We start from the raw sequence: 22,616 nt of genomic DNA on the forward strand, positions 1-22,616 counted from the left end.
AGAAAGTTTCAGAAACAAACGCCTCAAAATCATTTGCCAGTAATTAGATATCTATATTTGATGTTGAAAATCTGATATTTGCAAATAAGAATGTAGGCTATATGTAATGTTTTCTTCTCTAGTTTACCCCATCCTCTTACATATGGCAACCTTTCCTCTAGCGTAGCCCTAGCTTCCCCCTCCAGCTTCTCTGATGTGGGCAGTAGCTTTTTTTTTTTTTTTTAACATCTTTATTGGAGTATAATTGCTTTACAATTGTGTGTTAGTTTCTGCTGTATAAAAAAGTGAATCAGCTATATGTGTACATATATCCCCTTATCCCCACCCTCTTGCATCTCCCCCCCCACCCTCCCTATCCCACCCCTCTATGTGGTCACAGAGCACTGAGCTGATCTCCCTGTGCTATGCAGCTGCTTCCCACTAGCTATCTACATTACATTTGGTAGTGTATATATGTCAGTGCTACTCTTTCACTTCATCCCAGCTTACCCTTCCTCCTCCCCATGTCAAGTCCATTCTCTACATCTGCATCTTTATTCCTGTCCTGCCCCTAGGTTCATCAGAACCATTTTTTTTTAGATTCCATATATATGTGTTAGCATGCAGTATTTTTTTTTCTCTTTCTGACTTACTTCACTCTGTATGATATTGGGCAGTAGCTATTAACCACTACACCCCACATCTTAGTCTTAGGAGGTTTTTTTGTTTGTTTGTTTGTTTGTTTGTTTAGTGTACTACAGTTTATTCAACTGCTCTCCTAAGGCATGCATTACTTTTAATTAATTAATTTATTTTTGCTGTGTTGGGTCTTCGTTTCTGTGGGAGGGCTTTCTCCAGTTGTGGCAAGCGGGGGCCACTCTTCATCACGGTGCACGGGCCTCTCACTATCGCAGCCTCTCTTTTTGTGGAACACAGGCTCCAGACGCGCAGGCTCAGTAGTTGTGGCTCACGGGGCTAGTTTCTCCGCGGCATGTGGGATCCTCCCAGACCAGGGCCCGAACCTGTGTCCCCTGCATTAGCAGGCATATTCTCAACCACTGCGCCACCAGGGAAGCCCTAGTCTTAGGAGTTTTATCTACTATTCAATTAATTATGTGATCCACCTATAATCTCAGTAGACTACATCAGCATAGCTATTTCAATCTCTTTTATCCATTTATATTAAGCACTAAAATATGACTTCTCATCCCCAGGGTCTTTTCTATCCTTTTTAAAAGCTAAAAAATTTTACTTTCATCTGCATCTTACACAAAACTATACAAAACTGCGGTTGTTTATGTCACAACTTTATACAATAGCTATAAAGTTCTGTGCAGTTTGAACATAAAACTACCGAACTTTCCTGCCACTCACCGTGCACAAAGATATTTTTCTTCTTGAATGTTATGGAAAAATACATTTACTTACAAGATAAAAGGAGATTGCTTAAATGCTGAGAGCACAAACATTCAAGACTGTATTCTAAAAACTCCAAGTAAAACTCGATATTCCTGAAAGATGCACTAACAATTATTCTATCCTTATGTGTATTTCCCTGAAACCTCTAGAGTAATATACACTGAACGTTGAGAAGGCTGTTCCTACCCTAGAAAAGAGGCAAATGATTATTTCATGTTTTATTCTAATATTTAGAGAATTGTAAGTTTGTGTTAATATAGTACTTTTATAAAATTTACAATTATTATTAAATTACTTAAGTAATTAGTAAAATGTAATAAATGAATCTGTTAAGAAAAAAATAATACGAGCAGTGATATCATGGCTTATATAGCATAAAATTATAACTAGATAAATAAAATTAAGCACCATTTACTCTGTCATAATAATCCTGTTTCAAGTGAACATAGAACTCAGTTTGTGAAGCCCAGACAATGAACTAGCTGGGAGTCAGGATTCTTCTTTCTTCCAGCAAAAATGACTGCATTTAAATATTAATTCTTGAGGAGGCGTTCAAGATGGCAGAGGAGTAAGACATGGAGATCACCTTCCTCCCCACAAATACATCTACATGTGGAACAACTCCTGCTGAACACTGGCAGAAGACCTAAGACTTCCCAAAAGGTAAGAGACTCCCCACGTACCTGGGTAAGGTAAAAGAAAAAAGAGAAAACAGAGACAAAAAAATAGGGATGGGACCTGCACCTCTGGGAGGGAGCCGTGAAGGAGGAAAGTTGTCCACATACTAGGAAGCCCCTTGGTGGGCGGAGACTGTGGGTGGCGGAGGGGGGACGCTTCTGAGCAACGGCGGAGAGCGCAGCCACAGGGGTGCAGAGGGCAAATTAGAGAAATTCCCGCACAGAGGATCGGTGCCGACCAGCACTCACCAGCCTGAGAGGCTTGTCTGCTCACCCGCAGGGATGGGTGGGGGCTGGGAGCTGAGGCTCAGGCTTCGGAGGTCAGATCCCAGGGAGAGGACTGGGGTTGGCTGCATGAACACAGCCTGAAGGGGACTAGTGAACTACAGCTAGCCGGGAGGGAGTCCGGGAAAATCTCTGGACCTGCCCAAGAGACAAGAGACCATTGTTTCTGGGTGAGTGAGGAGAGGGGATTCAGAGCACCGCCTAACTGAGCTCCAGAGACGGAAGCAAGGCGCGGCTATCAGCACGGACAACAAAGACAGGCATGAAACGCTAAGGCTGCTGCTGCAGCCACCAAGAAGTCTCTGTGCAAGCACAGGTCACTATCCACACCTCCCCTCCCGGGAGCCTGTGCAGCCCACCACTGCCAGTGTCCCGTGATACAAGGACAACTTCCCCCGGAGAACACACGGCGCGCCTCAGACTGGTGCAAAGTCATGTCGGCCTCTGCCGCTGCAGGCTTGCCCCGCATTCCATAACCCTCCGTCTCCCGGTCCTGAGTGAGCCAGAGACCACTAATCAGCTGCTACTTTAACAGCATCCTGTCTGAGTTAAGAATAGACGCCCTTAAGGCGGAGCCAAATCCACAGCTGAACCCCAGGAGCTGTGCAAACAACGAAGAGAAAGGGAAATTCCTCCCAGCAGCCTCAGGAGCAGTGGATTAAATCTCCACAATCAGCTTGATGTACCGGCGTCTCTGGAATACCTCAACAGACAATGAATCATCCCAAAACTGAGGTGGTGGACTTTGGGAGCAACTGTAGACTTGGAGTTTGCTTTCTGCAACTGATTTGTTTCTGGTTTTATGTTTATCATAGATTAGTATTTAGAGTGTATTATCATTGGTAGATTTGTTTATTGATTTGGTTGCTCTCTTCCTTTTTTTTAAATATATATAGATTTTTTTTCCTTTTTCCCTTTTTGTGAGTGTGTATGTGTATGCCTCTTTGTGTAATTTTGTTTGTATAGCTTTGCTTTTACCATTTGTCCTAGAGTTCTGTCTGTCCGTTTTTGTTTGTTTGTTTGTTTTTAGTATAGTTTTTAGTGTTTGTTATCATTGGTGGATTTGATTTTTCTTTGCTTGCTCTCTTCTTTCTTTCTTTTCTTGTTTTGCTTTAAAAAATTTTTTAATTTTTAATAATTTTCTTTTATCTTTTATTTTAATGACTCTATTTTATTTTATTTTACTTGATTCTTTCTTTCTTTCTTTCTTTTTTTTCTCCCTTTTCTTCTGAGCCATATGGCTGACAGTGTCTGGGGATCCAGCCAGGTGTCAAGCCTGTGCATTTGAGGTGGCAGAGCCGAGTTCAGGACACTGGTCCACCAGAGACCTCCTGGCTCCACATAATATCAACTGAAAAGCTCTCCCAGAGATCTCCATCTCAACACTAAGATCCAGCTCTACTCAACAACCAGCAAGTTCAAGTGCTGGACACCCCATGCCAAACAACTAACAAGACAGGAACACAACACGACCCATTAGCAGAGAGGCTTCCTAAAATCATAATAAGGTCACAGACAGCCCCAAATATACCACTGGATGTGGTCCTGCCCACCAGAAAGACAAGGTCCAGCCTCATCCACCAGAACACAGGCACTAGTCCCCTCCACTAGGAAGCCTACAAAACCCACTGAACCAACCTTAATCACTGGGGGCAGACACCAAGAACAATGGTAACTACAAACATGCAGCCAGCAAAAAGGAGACCCCAAACACAGTAAGTTAAGCAAAATGAAAAGACAGAGAAACACACAGCAGATTAAGGAGCAAGGCAAAAAAACACCAGAAGAAACAAATGAAGAGGAAATAGGCAGTCTACCTAAAATAATTCAGAGTAATGGTAGTAAAGATGATCCAAAATCTTGGAAGTAGAATGGACAAAATAAAAGAAACTATTAATAAGGACCTAGAAGGAGTAAAGAGCAACCAAACAATGATGATCAACACAATAAATGAAATTAAATATTCTCTAGGAGGAATCAATAGCAGAAAGACTGAGGAAGGAAATGGATGTGATCTGGAAAATAAAATAGTGGAAATAACTACCATAGAGCAGAATAAAGTAAAAAGAATGAAAACAAATGAGGACAGTCTCTGAGACTTCTGGGACAACATTACATGCAACAACATTCAAATTACAGAGGTCCCAGAAGAAGAAGAGAAAAAGAAAGTGATGGAGAAAATTTTTGAAGAGACTATAGTTGAAAACTTCCCTAATATGGGAAAGGAAATATTCAATCAACTCCATGAAGAGCAGAGACTCCCGTACAGGATAAATCCAAGGAGAAACATGCCAAGACACATATTAAGCAAACTATCAAAAATTAAATACAAACAAAAAATATTAAAAGCAGTAAGGGAAAAACATCAAATAACATACAAGGGAATCCCCATAAGGTTAACAGCTGATCTTTCAGCAGAAATTCTGCAGGCCAGAAGGGAGGGGCAGGATATATATATATATATATTGTGTGTGTGTGTGTGTGTGTGTGTGGTACACGGGCCTCTCACTGTTGTGGCCTCTCCCGTTGCAGAGCACAGGCTCCAGACGCGCAGGCTCAGCAGCCATGGTTCACGGGCATAGCCACTCCATGGCATGTGGAATCTTCCCGGACCGGGGCACGAACCCGTGTCCCCTGCATCGGCAGGCAGACTCTCAACCACTGCACCACCAGAAAAGCCCGGAGCAGGATATATTTAAAGTGATTAAAGGGAAAAACATACAATCAAGATTACCTTATCCACCAAGGATCTCATTCAGATTCAATGGAGAAATTAAAACCTTTACAGACAAGCAAAAGCTAAGAGAATTCAACACCACCAAACCAGCTTTACAACAAGTGCTAAAGGAACTTCTCTAGCCAAGAAATACAAGAAAAGGAAAATACCTACAATAACAAACCCAAAACAATTAAGAAAATGGTAATAGAAATATCATATCGACAACTACCTTAAAAGAAAATGGATTTAAGGTGCCAACCAAAAGACATAGACTAGCTGAATGGATACAAAAACAAGACCTGTATATATTCTGTCTACAAGAGACACACTTCAGACCTAGGGACACATACAGACTGAAAGTGAGGTGATGTAAAAAGATATGCCATGCAAATGAAAATCAAAGGAAAGCCGGAGTAGCAATTCTCATATCAGACAAAATAAACTTTAAAATAAAGACTATCACAAGGACAAAGAAGGACACTACATAATGATCAAGGGATGAATCCAAGAAGAAGATATAACAATTGTAAATATATATGTACACAACATAGGTGCACCTTAATACATAAGGCTAATGCTAACTGCCATAAAAGGGGAAATTAACAATAACACAATCATAGTAGGGGATTTTAACACTGCACTTGCACCAATGGACAGATCATCCAAAATGAAAATAAATAAGGAAACACAAGGTTTAAATGATACATTAAACAAGATGGACTGAATTGATATTTATAGGACATTCCATCCAAAAACAACAAAATGCACATTTTTCTCAAATGCTCATGGAACATTCTCCAGGATAGATCATATCTTGGGTCAAAAATCAAGCTTGGTAAATTTAATAAAATTGAAATCATATCAAGTATCTTTTCCAACAACAGTGCTATGAGACTACATATCAATTACAGGAAAAGATCTGTAAAAAATACAAACACATGAAGGCTAAACAATACACTACTAAATAACCAAGACATCACTGAAGAAATCAAAGAGGAAATCAAAAAATACCTAGAAACAAATGACAATGAAAACACAATGATACAAAACCTATGGGATGCAGCAAAAGCAGTTCTATAAGGGAAAATTATAATAATACAATCCTACCTCGAGAAACAAGAAACATCTCAAATATACAGCTTAACCTTACACCTAAAGCAATTAGAGAAAGGAGAACAAAAAATAACCCCAAAGTTAGCAGAAGGAAAGTAATCATAAAGATCATATAAGAAATAAATGAAAACGGAATGAAGAAATCAATAGCAAAGATCAATAAAACTAAAAGTTGGTTCTTTGAGAAGATAAAGAAAATTGATAGACCTTTAGCCAGACTCAACAAGAAAAAAAAGGGAGAAGACTCAAATCAATAGAAGTAGAAATGAAAAAGAAGTAACAACTGACACTGCAGAAACACAAAGGATCATGAGAGATTACTCCAAGCAACTATATGAAAATAAAATGGACAACCTGGAATAAAACGGAAAAATTCTTAGAAAAGCACCACCTTCTGAGACTAAACCAGGAAGAAATAGAAAATATAAATAAACCAATCACAAGCACTGAAATTGAGACTGTGATTAAAAATCTTCCAAAATACAGAAGCTCAGGACCAGATGGCTTCACAGGCGAATTCTATCAAACATTTAGAGAAGAGCTAACACCTATCCTTCTCAAACTCTTCCAAAATATAGCAGAGGGAGGAACACTCCTAAACTCATTCCACGAGGCCACCATCACCCTGATACCAAAACCGGAAAAAGAGGTCACAAAGAAAGAAAACAACCCACCAATATCACTGATGAACACAGATGCAAAAATCCTCAACAAAACACTAGCAAACAGAATCCAACAGCACATTAAAAGGATCATACACCATGATCAAGTGAGGTTTATCCCAGGAATGTAAGGATTCTTCAATATATGCAAATCATTCAATGTGATAAACCATATTAACAAATTGGAGGATATAAATCATATAATCATCTCAATAGATGCAGAAAAAGCTTTCAAAAAAAATTCAACACCCATTTATGAAAAAAAAAAAAACCCTCCACAAAGTAGGCATAGAGGGAAATTACCTCAATATAATAAAGGCCATATATAACAGACCCACAGCCAACATCGTTCTCCATGGTGAAAAACTGAAACCACTTCCTCTAAGATCAGGAACCACACAAGGTTGTCCATTCATCACTATTATTCAACATAGTTTTGGAAGTTTTAGCCACAGCAATCAGAGAAGAAAAAGGAATAAAAGAATCCAAATTGGAACAGAAGAAGTAAAACTGTCACTGTTTGCAGATGACATGATATTATACATAGAGAGTCCTAAAGATGCTACCAGAAAACTACTAGATCTACTCAATGAATTTGGTAAAATAGCAGGATACAAAATTAATGCACAGAAATCTCTTGCATTCTTAAACACTAATGATGAAAAATCTGAAAGTGAAATTAAGAAAACACTCCCATTTACCATTGCAACAAAAAGAATAAAATAGCTAGGAATAAACCTACCTAAGGAGTCAAAAGACCTGTATGCAGAAAAGTAGAAGATACTGATGAAAGAAATTAAAGATGATACAAACAGATGGAGAGAGAGACCATGTTCTTGGATTGGAAGAATCAACACTGTGAAAATGACTATATTACCCAAAGCAATCTACAGATTCAATGCAATCCCTATCAAACAACCAATGGCATTTTTCACAGAACTAGAACAAAAAATTTCATAATTTGTATGGAAACACAAAAGACCCAGAATAGCCAAAGCAATCTTGAGAAAGAAAAATGGAGCTGGAGGAATCAGGCTCCCTGTCTTCAGACTATACTACAAAGCTACAGTAATCAAGACAGTATGTTACTGGCACAAAAACAGAAATATAGATCAATGGAACAGGATAGAAAGCTCAGAGGTAAAGCCACGCACATATGGTTACCTTATTTTTGATAAAAGAGGCAAGAATATACAAAGGAAAAAAGACAGCTTCTGCAATAAGTGATGCTGGGAAAACTGGACAGCTACATGTAAAAGAATGAAATTAGAACACTCCTTAACACCATACACAAAAATTAACTCAAAATGGATTAAAGACCTAAATGTAAGGCCAGATACTATAAAACTGTTAGTTGAAACCAAAGGCAGAACACTCTATGACATAAATCACAGCAAGATCCTTTTTGGCCCACCTCCTAGAGAAATGGAAATAAAAACAAAAATAAACAAATGGGACCCAATGAAACTTAAAAGCTTTTGCACAGCAAAGGAAACCATAAACAAGATGAAAAGACAACCCTCAGAATGGGAGAAAATATTTGCAAATGAAGCAACTGACAAAGGATTAACCTCAAAAATATATAAGCAGCTCATGCAGTTCAATATCAAAAAACAAACAACCCAATCCAAAAATGGGCAGAAGACCTAAATAGACATTTCTCTAAAGAAGATATATAGATTGCCAACAAACATATGAAAGGATGCTCAGCATCACTAATCATTAGAGAACTGTAAATCAAAAGTACAATGAGGTATCACCTCACACCAGTCAGAATGATCAGCATAAAAAATCTACAAGCAATGAATGCTGGAGAGGATGTGGAGAAAAGGGAAACCTCTTGCACTGTTGGTGGGAATGTAAATTGATACAGCCACTATGGGGAACAATATGGAGGTTCCTTAAAAAACTACAAATAAAACTACCATATGACCCAGCAATCCCACTACTGGGCTTATACCCTGAGAAAACCATAATTCAAAAGGAATCATGTACCACAATGTTCATTGCAGCTCTATTTAAAATAGCCAGGACATGGAAGCAACCTAAGTGTCCATCAAAAGATGAATGGATAAAGAAGACATGGTACATATATACAATGGAATATTACTCAACCATAAAGGGAAACGAAATCAAGTTATTTGCAGTGAGGTGGATGGACCTAGAGTCTGTCATACAGAGTGAAGTAAGTCAGAAATAGAAAAACAAATACCGTATGCTATCACATATATATGCAATCTAAAAAGAAAAATAAAATGGTTCTGAAGATCCTAGGGTCAGGATAGGAATAAAGACACAGACGTACAGAATGTACTTGAGGACACCAGGAGTGAGAAGGTTAAGCTGGGATGAAGTGAGAGAGCGGCACTCACATATATACACTACCAAAGGTAAAATAGATAGCTAGTGGGTAGCAGCCGCATAGCACAGAGAGATCAACTTGGTGTTTTGTGACCACCTATAGGGGTGGGATAGGGAGTGTGAGAGGGAGACGCAAGAGGGAGGAGATATGGGGATATATATATATATACATATAGCTGATTCACTTCATTATAAAGCAGAAACTAACAACGACTGTAAAGTAATTATACTCCAATAAAGATGTTAAAAAAAAAACTTACCTTGCTAGAGTCTGAAGAAAGGGAAATAAATGATTACACAAACCTATATCTGTGAAAATGGCATAGAAGCATACACATATTTTACAACATCAATTTCCTCGTTTTGATATTATACTGTAGGTATGTCAGATATAACCATTGGGGGAAACAGGATGACCTCTCTGTGCAATGTCTTGTGAATGCATAATTATTTCAAAATAAAAAGGGTTTTTTCAAATAAATAAATGAATACTAATTCTTGTGGGATCATATAGAGTTGCCAGATAAATTACAGGATGCTCCATTAATTTTAAATTCAAATAAACACAAATAATGACTTACTATGAGTGCCTGAAATATCATATAAGCTGTACTAAAAAATTTATTTGTTGTTTATCTGGAATTCAAATATAGTTTTGCATCCTGTGTTCGTATCTGGTAAATCTTATAACTCTCAATCAAAACTCTTGGTTTTCTACCTGAGCACAAAAGGTTTGAAAATTCAAGTCCCCATGAGCATGTGTATTGGGAAGCTGGCTTTTCTATATTTAGTCATCATCTAAACTCAGACAGTCAAACATTCAAATAGCTTGTGCATTCTACCATCAGTGAGGATGCTGTCATTCATTTCCATTATGATACGAGTGTATAGGTCAATTAAGGAATCAATTAAATACTCCATGACTGTGACTCCAATATTAAATTGTGATATGATTGTATCCACATTATATTAGAGAATTGAGGAGAATACAAATAATTAACTTATGAGAGCTTAACATAAATTTCTAGTCCACTAATAATCATTACTCTCACCTCAAATTAAAATATCCCAGCAAAGTAATTGTCTACTTCAGACTCCGTTTTATACATCATGCAACCCAGTTTTAATTCCCTCGTGCTATGTTTAAGGCCCACTGGTCTCACGTTCCCAGGGTTTTGTTTGTTTGTTTGTGTGTGCGACAAAATAGATTTTAGGAAGAAATGACACTTCCATGCCTTTTTTAAGGCTGCCTCATGCTTCATCCTCACAATCACAGGCTCGTTTTCTAAAACTTATTTTCACACTCAAAAAGTGCCTGGCAAATTCCTGTTAGTTGTCATCTTGGACATTCAGCCTCCCCTAATTTTAAATACACACACACACACACACACACACACACAGAGTCATCTTAGTGGTGAAATATTAAACATGCATTATAAAACAATGTTGCCACAATAAAATATAAATTAAAATCTAAAGAAAAATAATGTTTTCTCCTTATATACACACTCCCCACATGAACTATTCTACTCATCTGGTCATTTTGTGATTAATAGCAGAACAAAATAAAACATAAAATAAAATATTAAGCATGTCTGTGAATGGTAATAAAATATTTTGTAAGTACAATTGGCTCTCACTAAAAATTAGTCTGAAGTCAAGTTTCACACATTTTTATCAAATAAGCCTTTATACTCAAAAACCATTTAGGACCAAATTAACTCAAAAAAAGAAAAGAAAAGAAAAGAAAAAGCATCCCAAATCCTGCTCCATAACCATTGGTATCCTTTCTTTAAACATGTGTTTTCACATAGTTTATTACATACATCACAATATAATGAACACATCTTCCATTGAAATAGGACAGTCCTGATTCATATGCACAGCTATGACTCTTAGAAACACCTTTCATTCTTGTGTCTCTACATAGTGTATTATATGCACTGCAGTGTGGTGAACACATGTAATTCACTGCAATAACACTACCCTGATGCAACAAACAATATGAACTTTTATAGACACCTTCTATGCATGTGTCTGTTTTTTAAATTTTTGATTAAAAAAACACATACCATGAGATTTAACCTTGTGACAAATTTTTAAGGGTACAGTACAGTATTGCTAACTATAAATGCTGTACAGCAGATTCCTAGAAATTTTTGATCTTGCATAAATGAAACTTTATACTCATTGAACAGAAACTCCCCACTTCCCCCACCCTCTAGCCCCTGACAACCACCATCCTACTTTCTGTTCCTATGAGTTACATTTCTTCCATAGGGCCTTTCAGACATATAATTTCAGGCAGGTTAATTAATAGATATAGATATTATGCTTTCAGCTTAAGTTAATAGGAAACATCTCATGAACTGAAAATTTATTTAGAAGAAAACTCCACGTAACTGAAAGGTTAATTCAGACACTAAGAGTCCATGCCCTGGGACCCATTTATTGGGGGGTGATCATTTTTAAATTGTGGATACAGCCTCTTTCTTGGAAAAAAAAGCTAAAATTTTGTCATATATTTGACAAAGGTAGACATTTACAATAATATTAATTACTTTAACCAGTTCTCTTTTGATGTTTTATATTCCTTAATTTCTAGCTGAAATACTTAAAATGTCTTTAGTTCTTCTCCCATTTTCCTCAGATGCATTTATTACCAACAGGTTATTTATTAAATGTTATCACTTTTCTAGTGAAACTCTTCTTACTTTCCTGAAGAATAGGGGCCATCTTCTTTATCATAAGCAATGTTTAAACTGAAGTAATTGGAAAATTTTCTATTACCCTCTCTATTTTCTTAACCAGAAAAAATCCCTAGTCATCTTTAACTTTCTCTTGCTTCTATTGATACTTTCAAGCCTGTTATCCTAGGGCCTCTAAAGACAATTTTTTTCAATAGTGCTAATCCCATAAAGATAGTCCTGAGGCACACTTTACTGTGGGCCCAATACAGGCTGTGAGCATCACCTAAATTCCATCACAGAGACTGCTGGGACTATGTTGCAACTATTGACAAAACTTCCAGCAAGTTTCAAGGAAGTGTGAAGGTAAAGTCCATAGAAAGTAACTCTTCTTTGTCTTGATACAGACTGGTTTCTTTTTTTTTTTTTTTTTTTTTCTCCAGTGATGTGTTGTTTAACTTCTCATTTAGGTTAGATTGTGCAGCCAGGATTAATCTTCTCTCCTTGTTTTAGTTCAGTTCTTTCTCAATTTACAGAGGAATCACTGAAAATATCTTATTGACCTCTTAAATCCATTCTCTACATCAGACCCAGTTACCTCTCTAAAATGACAACATCATAGCTCATTCCTACCAAAACTCTTCTCTGTGTCAAAAAATAAATCATCCTCCAAGTAAGAAATGGGTGAACTGAGTCATCAGCCTTGCTTACAGCTTGGCAGGGGGGAAATCCTCTGGCAATGTGGAAAATCAGATCTTGTGTTCTTTCAGATCTCTGTTTGACACAGTTTTATGCTTTCATGTTAGTTGTTGGGGGGTGAAAACATGTTATTTCAACTTTAGACAAAGTTGTATCTCTATCATTTGCTTCATTTATTTATTTTTTCTTCTGACCTAATGTCTGCACACCTGGGATCTCAGAATTTGAATCTGAACCTGTTGATGTAGATTTTTCAGGTCCAGTGAGGCTTTTGTGTGTCAATGGGAAAACTCACTAAAATTTTCACTGGCTTAAAGTCATTTCAGTAATAAAACTTGAATATACTCAAACATTAAACCTTCACAATCCTTCTATACATGCAGGCATTAAATATACAACTAATTATAAAGCCTAGAATATGTGAAATTTGTAAAAATCAATGAAACACTAGGAAGGTAAACCCTAGGTGAAAACTTAATGGGAGTTTATATGAATAAGGATATGGATGAAAGTAATGAAGATTCAGCTGAGTATATTTGAGAATGTAAGCAGATAAGGTAGGGGGCCCCCAGAGAAAGAGAACCAGGCATGGCTTTCTTGATGTAAGAGAAGCCATTTTTGGCCTAAGCCATTTTGTGATCTAAGCCTGGCCACAATGCTTGTCCTTGAACAGGTCTCAGTAATAATGATCTTAAGGGAACAAAAGAACAAATTGTTACCAGGTAAGAGAAGCAACAATAGCAAAGTATCACACCAGTTGTAAAGATTCCCAGCTGTGTTTCTGTTTTGCAGAATTTAAACCCCCCTCAACCACCAGATCAACTGGAACCTAAGGGAGGATGATGTTGACCTTTTCTAACCCTCTTGACTACAATCAACTAGAGCTTGGACTCTCAATTGCCCAAGTCCGTTTACGAATGTACATGTACTCTTAGTTTAAAACTTCCCCAATTTTGCTGTTCAGGGAGACGCTGCTTTGGGAAAGATCCCTGGTGTCCTCCTTACTTCCGGCAAGTAATGAATACTTCCTTTTCCCAATCTTTAGCTTGTTTGTTTCTTTTGGCTCAACACCCACCAAGAGGCAAACCCAGTTTCTCAGGTGACAAGAATAAAATTTTAAGTATTGTCCCATGGACTTTTTAAGTCTATATCTTCTAGATATTTTTTAAAAAAATTTTAAACATGATGTCTTTCCAGAAATTATCATTTTTCATCTTGTGAGAAGCTGACATTACCTGAGCAATTATACTATCATTATGTTGTGTTTACTTAGTCCATTAGATTGTATATTATTCATTACATTATTACACAATGTATTTAATATAATTAGTAGAGACATCTAAAATATACGTGTTTTAGGATATGAATATTTAATTTGCATAGTTCTTCTTTCTAAAATATTTGGCTAATTCATCATGTTGGAACACACTTTTGAACATTGTGTTCTGCTATTATGTGTAACCATCTATGATGATTAACTGTAAGACCCCTTTTCCACCTGGTTATTATTAGATGATGATTTCCGGTAAAAAATCTTTCCTATATTTGATTCATTGTGTACTTTTTCCGTGATTACTTGGCTTATTTCCTCTGTTTAGTTTTGCCTGCTTACACAAATAGCCACGCATACAAATGAAAGTATAATAATAGAATGTGTGGTATGTACGTAACACTGCTACTTAATAAAAGCAATAAAAATTAAACATATGCTATAACATTCACACATCTTTTGCTTTGTAACTAAATACTTTATTTCATATTTTGAGAATCATTGCTGTTCTTCAGTTGAAAAATACTGGTAGCCTAGATATTTCTTGACAGAAAATGGAAACAACTACCTCCCCTAAAGTAATTTATACATTGACAACTACATTTAAAGGAATTTCTTTAAATGTAGAGTCCGGGTTCTGTGACACATAACATTTTAGTGGTAAACAAATATGCTGCCAATAGTGTTTGGGTCACTTTTAATAGTGACAGAGATTGAGAATACTTTTTAGGTCTTTTAACATGTTGAGTTCAAATTGAGTTTATGTGACTTCTTTGCAACTTATATGATTTCATTTGCTGCTAGGGCCTAACTAGCTAATTTGGCCAACCAACTGAAACTGAAGGAAAAGTTGTTAAGAGGAGCTCCAGTGGCGCAATCGGTTAGCGCGCGGTACTTATATAGACTTTATTTATTGTTCCAAAAGCCCTTAAAATTCTGCCTTCCTCTCTGGACTCTGGTGGCCTGCCCCTAGACAGGCTGTCTGAACATGGCATTCAGTAGATGATGAACTCTTGATAGGGAAAGCGCTGGCCTCATTACTTTGTTCATGTGTGAGAGTACAGCCTAGATAGGTGACTGTAGAACCCCATCTGTTCACTTGAAATATCCCATAAGGAATATTAAATTCTCGCTAATCAATCTATACAATCTGCTCAATTATCCCATTTAAGGGAAGATGTCACCTGGACATCGGTATGAACACTGCACTTTAACAGCTTCCTGCTCTCCAACAGATTCAGTCAAAGGGATCTCAATTAAAGCCATTGGATAATTTTTAAATCCATATTAAAAAATTAAGGAGACAACAAAGTATAAGTAATAATGATAATCATAAATCAAAATAATAAAGAACAGTAAACATATAACTAGCTGGCATCTGATCAATCTATTCCTTCATTGCTTGGCTCTGCCCATGAAAATTATCCTCAATTCCCATGTTCTCTTCCTAACTTCCCCAAATATGAATTTATCCCCTGAATATGTGTATCCACAAAGACACATATAGTAACACACAATCTCAAAGAATCAGGAATGTTAGTCCAACCCCATCGTCTCTTTGACAGGAGACACTCTAATGTGTTACTATTTTCTTTAAGTATCTCTGAAGATGCACGAGTCTCCCAATGGCTATGAAGTCTGAAGTACATACCTGTCTCCTTCACCTCTGATGAGAGACAAAGGGAGAGAGAATGAGTTTTAATAAGAACATAAACAAATGATGCAAAGATGCCAAAGAGGAAAGGGATTAAGACACTTTATTTGACAATACATTTATTTCAGTCAGCATTTATTGAGAAATATCCCTTTCAAGCCAAACAAGCTACACAATTTGTGGGACCAGTATAAAATAAAAAGGCAGTATCGGGCTTCCCTGGTGGCGCAGTGGTTGAGAGTCCACCTGCCGATGCAGGGGACACGGGTTCACGCCCCGGTCTGGGAAGATCCCACATGCCACAGAGCGGCTGGGCCCGTGGGCCATGGCCGCTGAGCCTGCGTGTCTGGAGCCTGTACTCCGCAACGGGAGAGGACACAACAGTGAGAGGCCCACATACCGAAAAAAAAAAAAAAAAAAAAAAAAAAAAAGCAGTATCTCTCCTTCAAAAATGAGTAGGATTTCAAGATGGCAACAACTGCACAGGTCACCTGCTCATGAAGCTGGCCCTGGTCCAGGTAAGGCTTTTGGTCATGGACACAAATACAAACACGTAAATCTTGCCTTCAAGCAAATGAGAAAAAAGCACAAAAACAAAAATTACTGTTTGGAGTAGGAAGAGATGAGTGTATTTAGGAAGAACAGTTCAATTTGGGGCATAGAGAAGATCCATCAACTGGGTGATCCAGGGAAGCTCTTAAGAAAGAGGCATCTGAATTAGAGTTTGAAGGATCAGTAGTGATGAAGGAGTGGCCAAAAGCAGAAAGACATTGCTGGAAGATAGGGAAAAACAGATTTCCAAAGGGATGAGGATTTCTACCAGAACAAGCTGCTTTAACAAAATCATGCTTTGTTTATAGCTATGAGTCATGTTTAAACAAAAGCAGAAAGGGATTTTATGTGGAAGGTAAAATTAATGACGCCAGAGTTGGCTTTCCATTTCTTTAAGAGTCTGTTTTTGGTCCATGATTCCTGTGCCAAGCAGAGCTGATGTCCTGAACCCCTGGGGTCTTGGGTATCGACTCCTGTGGGAAAGGCAGAGTGGGAGACATGGGCAGAGAGGAGGTTCTGATTTGAGCTGTGGGGGAAAAGGGGATCTTGATCTCAAATAAGGGAAATCAGAGAGAAAGGGGAAAGGAAAAAAGAAAATAGAGGAAAGATGAATGAGTTGATAAGAAGTTGAAGAGCCAAAACAAGAAAAGACTCACTTCTGTTTTTTAAATGATGAGTCAACTCTAACCAACATGACCAGGGAAATTATTACCATCAAACAGATTCATATCAGGAGGAAGGAGTATCCACCTAGTTGGGGATAAAATAAGGAAGTCAATCTATAAAGTACTCTCTATTCTACCACGGTTAATGCTTCTCATTTCACAATAGTGGCACCTCCCCAGAGCTTTCCTCTGTCTTTTCTAGGACTCTTATTTCAATTCCTCTTGAGTCTATGTCCCTGCTCTGCCCACTCCCTATCTCTTTCACCAAATCAATAGGTCCTTCTTTCTTTTCTCTTTAGTACCTTTAATCCTCTACTTGCATTTTCTTGAAATTTAACTGCTGTCATGCTCCATCCTTCTTTACTTGGATTCCCCCACCTGTATCCTCTTGTGCATAGCATCCTAGCCACTTCCTAAGCTCCTCACTCATTAGCCCTTGGTCTATGAGAAGACTACCACCTCTCAGCTGGGCCCCAGTTCTTTCTCACCCCAACGGATGATTAGGTCCTGGCCTCCTAGACTGCTGTGCTTCACTTGGCAACTCAGGCTGGCCGCCTCCACAGCCACCACGTCCAGGGTTACTTGGAGATACCAAGTCCCATCATCATTGGGCAGGACATCACCTTGCCGAGTGCCTGGCTGCTTCTGCTCACCCCTCATCCACATCACCCACATGGGTTTTGGATGAAAGCCAGAGATGTGGCACATCAGCAACAGACGACCAGGCCCAGGACTGGGGCCTTTGGACACCCAAGCCTCTGGCTTCACTAGAAAGGAGATGAGGAGAAGTGGAATTTAGGAGCGTACCTTAGGCCACAACTCAGTGACTTAGGGTCCCTTTGCAGTTTGAGTAATCACTCCTTTCTCTTTTCTAGGAAACAATTCTAAACCCATACTTTTCACCCTCTGGCTTATTATGTAATTCAAAAAGTTGATAAAGGGTAGAAAACTCAAATACAAGAGTTGAAACACTAGAAACAAGAGGGGAGAGAGAGTTGGGCTCACCTTGTTGTTGCAGTTCTGACTTCCCTGCTTCAAGGAGGCCTGCCAGAAAGCAAGGGTAGATGTCACTGAGAAGGCTCTGAATGATTTCTTTAATAAATTTGTAGTGGTTGAGCACCTTACAGACATTCTGAGCTCGACTCCCTGCTCCTGGAGATGGCTTCCAGGAATTTTCTTGGAAACTCAGGAAATCTGATCCTTGATATGCCCCATTTAAGAAGCTTTCTTAGGCCTTCCCAGGACAGCCAAATGATACCTGGAGCTCAAATGGGTCTGTGGGTGGACAAGAAAGAGAGAATCAGTATGGAAAGAATTACAGGGAAAAAAAAACTTGCTGGGGGATCACATGGAAAACTAGAGATGGGGCAGGAAAAAAGAAGTAAATGTGTGGGAATAAAATGTTGCGATAATAAAGGTAGTTTAAAATAATGAAGGGGAAGAGCTAGATGGGAAGACTGTTAGAGAATCAGAAGATGGTCTGGAAGAGCAGACTGGGGAGTGGTTAGGTACAGGCTGAATCCTGTAAACACTCAGGCCAGGAAGAAAGGAAGGCAGAATCCTGGTTGGGAAAGGCTGACCAGGAGTGCTGGGCAGAAGATCAAGAAGAGACAACTATTCAAGGTCTAGACTATGAGGGTATTTTCAGGGGTGTGAGAGCTGTGTATATGGGGGTAGAAGAGGAGGATAGAGTGAGGATGGTGGTGAAGGGTGCAGCAGAGAAGAGAGTGACCAAAGGGGGACAAGTACAAGGTCAGGAAGTTTGGATGACGGTCAGGGTACATAAGCCATCTACCCTTTAGAAGATGGTCGGAGCCCTCCGGCAAATATGAGCTTGGAACAAAGAACTCACATTGAAACTGAAACTGACTGGCAAAGGCCTGCACTTCCCAAGGGAAACTATGGATGTACAACTGCAGGAACGCCTGGATGTCCTTCAGCTCCTCCTTGCTGAAGTTACACTGGGACCAAGGCCTCAGAAAGTGGATGGTGCCCAAGACACTGTCCCAGCCATGAGTCTGCACCTCACCCAGCCAGCCTGAGCCCTGGGTGTGTGTCCAGCTGCGATTGGCAAAGGAGGAGATCTGGAGCACATGGAAGGAGAGGGGCTCTTCTGCGGACGAATGACGGGGTCCTAAGACCTGTGGAGCTGAGAGAGGGAATGAAAGGACAGGAGAAGAGAGCCCCATAAAGGGGCTCTTTATGGATATGGTTAAACAGGTTGCACATATTCCCACACCCCCTCCCCCGGGCCAGCATCCTCACTCCAAAATCAGAGACATTAACTGAGACTATAGCCAAGGATACTTTGCCTGGAACTAGCCTGGCGGGCAGACTCCAAGGGCATTCTGTAGGAGCGTTGCTCCCCCTTACCCTAGGTCCTCCCCAGAACTTCTCCATCCTTCAGTGCACAACCACAGGTATCTTTCCACCCTGGGATCAGCTTACCCACTGTGCTTGCCCCATGGCAGAGAAGTCCTTTGAAGAGCAGAGGCAGCAGCAGAAACACTGAAGCTCTGTTAGGTGAAGGATGCCTCCGCAGGCAAGCTGACCTCGGAATCAGACACAGGTCCCCTCTCAACCCTCTTGCCCTCTCACCTGACTTCCTTTGGCACACCAACACACAAACCTCTCCCTCTGCCCACTTTCCTGCCGGAGAAACCTTACAGCCTCCGGCAGTCACAGGCCTCCCACACAGTCTCTCATTTCTCCTCCATTTCTCACACTGTCCAGTCCAGATTTTCTTCCTGCTCTTGCCTGCAACCTCCTGACCCACCCAGTCCTGGCCCATGACGAAGGCTGCTGTCTGTGGTCTGGCTGGAAATTTTAGTGTCTTCTAGTCTTAGAGAAATCAAGTCCACACTTGGGTTCTCAATGTCCTCTTCTGTGAGAAGAAGTGATGGAAGGTGAGCAGTGATGACCAGTGGCCTTTCCAGCAGTCTCCCCACCGCTCACCCCTCTGTGGTCTCCTCCTCCTGTCTGCTGCCTGGCTCCCTTTCCCCCTCTTCTTGGTCTTCCCTGTCTTCCTCTACTGACCCATTGTTTTCCCTCTGGAGTCCATACTCACTCCTCTCACTTGTCCTGCTTGTTCTCCCTGTCCCCCCTCAGTTCCCCTCTGTCCCTTCATTCTGCTCTTCTCAAAATCATTATCAGAAGACACTAGGCATTTTGAGTGTAGTGGTACAATCCACAGGCAAATGTCATAATCCATAATGGAAAATAAACAACAATGACAGTACAGGTTATCAGATAATCTATAGAAAATGCCCTTTTGCTCAGTTTCCCCACTCAGACCAGTTGTCACTGTTGTCACTGTTGAAGGGTCTATGACCCTTCCAGATTTAACCTGGAAGTGGTGAGCTGGCAGGCAGGTGGATTTCCATTCATGTTGTGTGAATAGGTCTGCGGGCAGTATACAGGGGTCTTGGATCCCCGCCCCTACACCAAATGAGTTGAGTGTGTCTACAGGTCAGTGGGCAAGCTTCACTCTGTGTATGAGGGGTGGACAGGCAGCCTTCCCCTCACAGTTCATGGCCTGGGAGCACTGGTGTCCTGTTGGTGGTCACTGACTAGAGAGGAGTTCCACTGGAGGCGGGAAAGTGAATCTAGGGAACTGGAGTGTGCACGGGAGAGTTAATTACTGAGTTGAAAGTTTATTTTGGTTCCTTTCATTGATGTTTGCTGTGGCAGCCTCAAGGCAGTTGAAACACCATACCTTTGTTTGTGACATTAGTTAATGCCCACTGGGTGCCAAGAAATTTGCCAGACACTAAGGTTTCAGAGAGAAAATTTCTTTAGCGAAAACAAAACAAAACCCAATGTAAAACCTCTACTTTTATTATAGAGAAAGCTCACAGAATAGTGATCAGAATTGTTGAAAAAGATCCACACTCAGTCTCATCCTGCTATTGTTTCTGAATTCTAAAGACAAAAAAAAAAAAAAACCCTCACAAAGTTTCAGATATATATACTGGCTACTTACAAAGAAGAGAATGACACAGGCTTCAGACATTTCATATGCAATGCTGTAGGGAAATACTTCAGAACTCTGAGGTAATGAGATAATTCTAAATTTCTTCATTCGGACAAATTTTCACTCTCCCATGAGGGCAAAATTAATCCCTATTTGAACTCAAAAAGTCAAACAATATGCCACATAGCTCCCTTTATGAAAGGAATTATCTGAGTAAAACCAAAAAATTGCTTCAATAAAGAACTCAAGAAATGATACTGGTATAAAATGATTTATAAAATATATAGTTAACTCTAAATAAGCATTTAAAATGAACTTGTAAAATTTAACACATTTGTTTAATATTTCAGAAAAAATTAATAATAGTCAAAGAATTAAATTCCATATTAATTCATCAAAACCTGGGAAGGGAGATGAAAAGAAAGGAGAGAAATAAGGATTACTGTCAAATTCAAATCATATTATATAGACCATAAGAGCACAATATAAAATGGAGTCAATTAGAAAAATCATTTCAATTATGATGTTTATAGAAAGCTACCTTAAATCAAGGTGGCAGAGAGCACATTTAGTTCATACCTCTAAAACAATTAAAATGTTTAAAAATGTGTGCTAATAAAAGATGAATGAATCCATTATCATGCTGGAAAACAATGAAGGGATCCAACTGCTGAAGAGAAATTTTAAAGAAGCCCTTCAAAAATGAAAGCAGATGAAATGGCTTCAAAATCCACAGCCCAAATCATATGCAGAAGGAAAATAATACTAATAGAAGAGGATGCCTGCAAATACTATAAATATAAATGAAAACAGACAAAATATGATGGTAATTAAGTAGATTATTTATTACCACTGGTTTTACTGAGTTTCAGGCTGCAAGACATTTTGTCATATGGCAATAACCCAAGAACTTCTCCATTAGCAGAGTGATATGTTTGCCTAGGGAGATATTCCAACCTGAAAACAGGCAGTGTATTTGCAGGAGAAGCAGATCAGGGACTAGGGCAACTAGACCTCCAATACCACCTCCTTTGTTCATGCTACAAACTGAAGAATCAGTTGCATCACCTGCACAAAAATGCAGAGGAGGCTTCCCGCTATCTATCTACCTTACGTTTGGTAGTGTATATATGTCCATGCCTCTCTTTTGCTTTGTCACAGCGGGAAGCAGCCGCAGAGCACAGGGAGATCAGCTCGGTGCTTTGTGACCGCCTGGAGGGGTGGGATGGGGAGGGTGGGAGGGAGGGAGATGCATGAGGGAAGGGATGTGGGAACAGATGTATATGTATGACTAATTCACTTTGTTATAAAGCAGAAACTAATTTAAAAAATGCAGAGGAGGGCAAGGGTATATTTTGAGTAGCAGCCGCCTAATTCTACAGAGAGTTCAGGTAGATTTGAAACATTTATTTTCAACTTTATCTGAAAAAATTAAAGCATAGGATCCTAGGATCCTACCTCTTTTAGCTAAAGAATAATGAAGGGAGTATTTGCCTTACCACAAGGTAAAACATGCTAGAAAGTTAGTGCTAAAACAGGTGGAAGATGTGTAGAAACGTATCATAGGAGAAAAGTGGATTTTAGAGCTTAAGGACCAGAGAAAAGAAAAGAGACATAGCAGGAGATGCTGGTAGGACCTGATATGTGAGCCATACTGAAGAACAGTCTCATTTTTCTTGCAAGTGAAGGATTTTAAACATGAGAGTTTTGTGGTTAAAATGCCATTTAGGGAAATTCCCTAAATCCCAAGGAGATTCACTGGAGATTGTACCAGAGAGTGATGAGACTACGATGGATGATGACTTTAGTGATCTGGACAAAGGTAGTAGCAGTGAGAATGGAGAGGTGTGGAAATAACAAAAGATAGCTTGAAGGTCATCAGGAGTAATCAAACAAAGAAG

The 22,616-nt window shown here is 39.3% G+C and overlaps 2 protein-coding genes across 2 annotated transcripts in view; both read right to left on the bottom strand.

Annotated features, from left to right (window-relative positions):
* Nucleotides 1–15,592: 15,592 nt before the first annotated feature.
* CD1E (CD1e molecule) lies at nucleotides 15,593–19,448 on the bottom strand (the record flags this gene model as incomplete). Its single annotated transcript, XM_081258109.1, is given in 9 exon segments — nucleotides 15,593–16,603; nucleotides 16,734–16,801; nucleotides 16,805–16,827; nucleotides 17,231–17,509; nucleotides 17,748–17,970; nucleotides 17,974–18,017; nucleotides 18,595–18,891; nucleotides 19,191–19,289; nucleotides 19,430–19,448. Coding segments are annotated over 9 exon segments (1,257 nt in total). The 3' UTR covers nucleotides 15,593–16,398.
* Nucleotides 19,378–22,616, bottom strand: part of LOC308613166 (T-cell surface glycoprotein CD1b-1-like) — an 82,913-nt gene continuing 79,674 nt past the window's right edge. Inside the window, exon 6 of the mRNA XM_081226208.1 lies at nucleotides 19,378–19,626. Within this exon, the coding sequence (XP_081082334.1) occupies nucleotides 19,463–19,626 (164 nt within the window). The 3' untranslated portion in view covers nucleotides 19,378–19,462. The remainder of the gene's footprint in view (nucleotides 19,627–22,616) is intronic.

This window comes from Mesoplodon bidens (genome assembly GCF_964165515.1).
Source record: "Mesoplodon bidens genome assembly, chromosome: 2".
In the NCBI taxonomy this organism is placed as follows: domain Eukaryota; kingdom Metazoa; phylum Chordata; class Mammalia; order Artiodactyla; family Ziphiidae; genus Mesoplodon; species Mesoplodon bidens.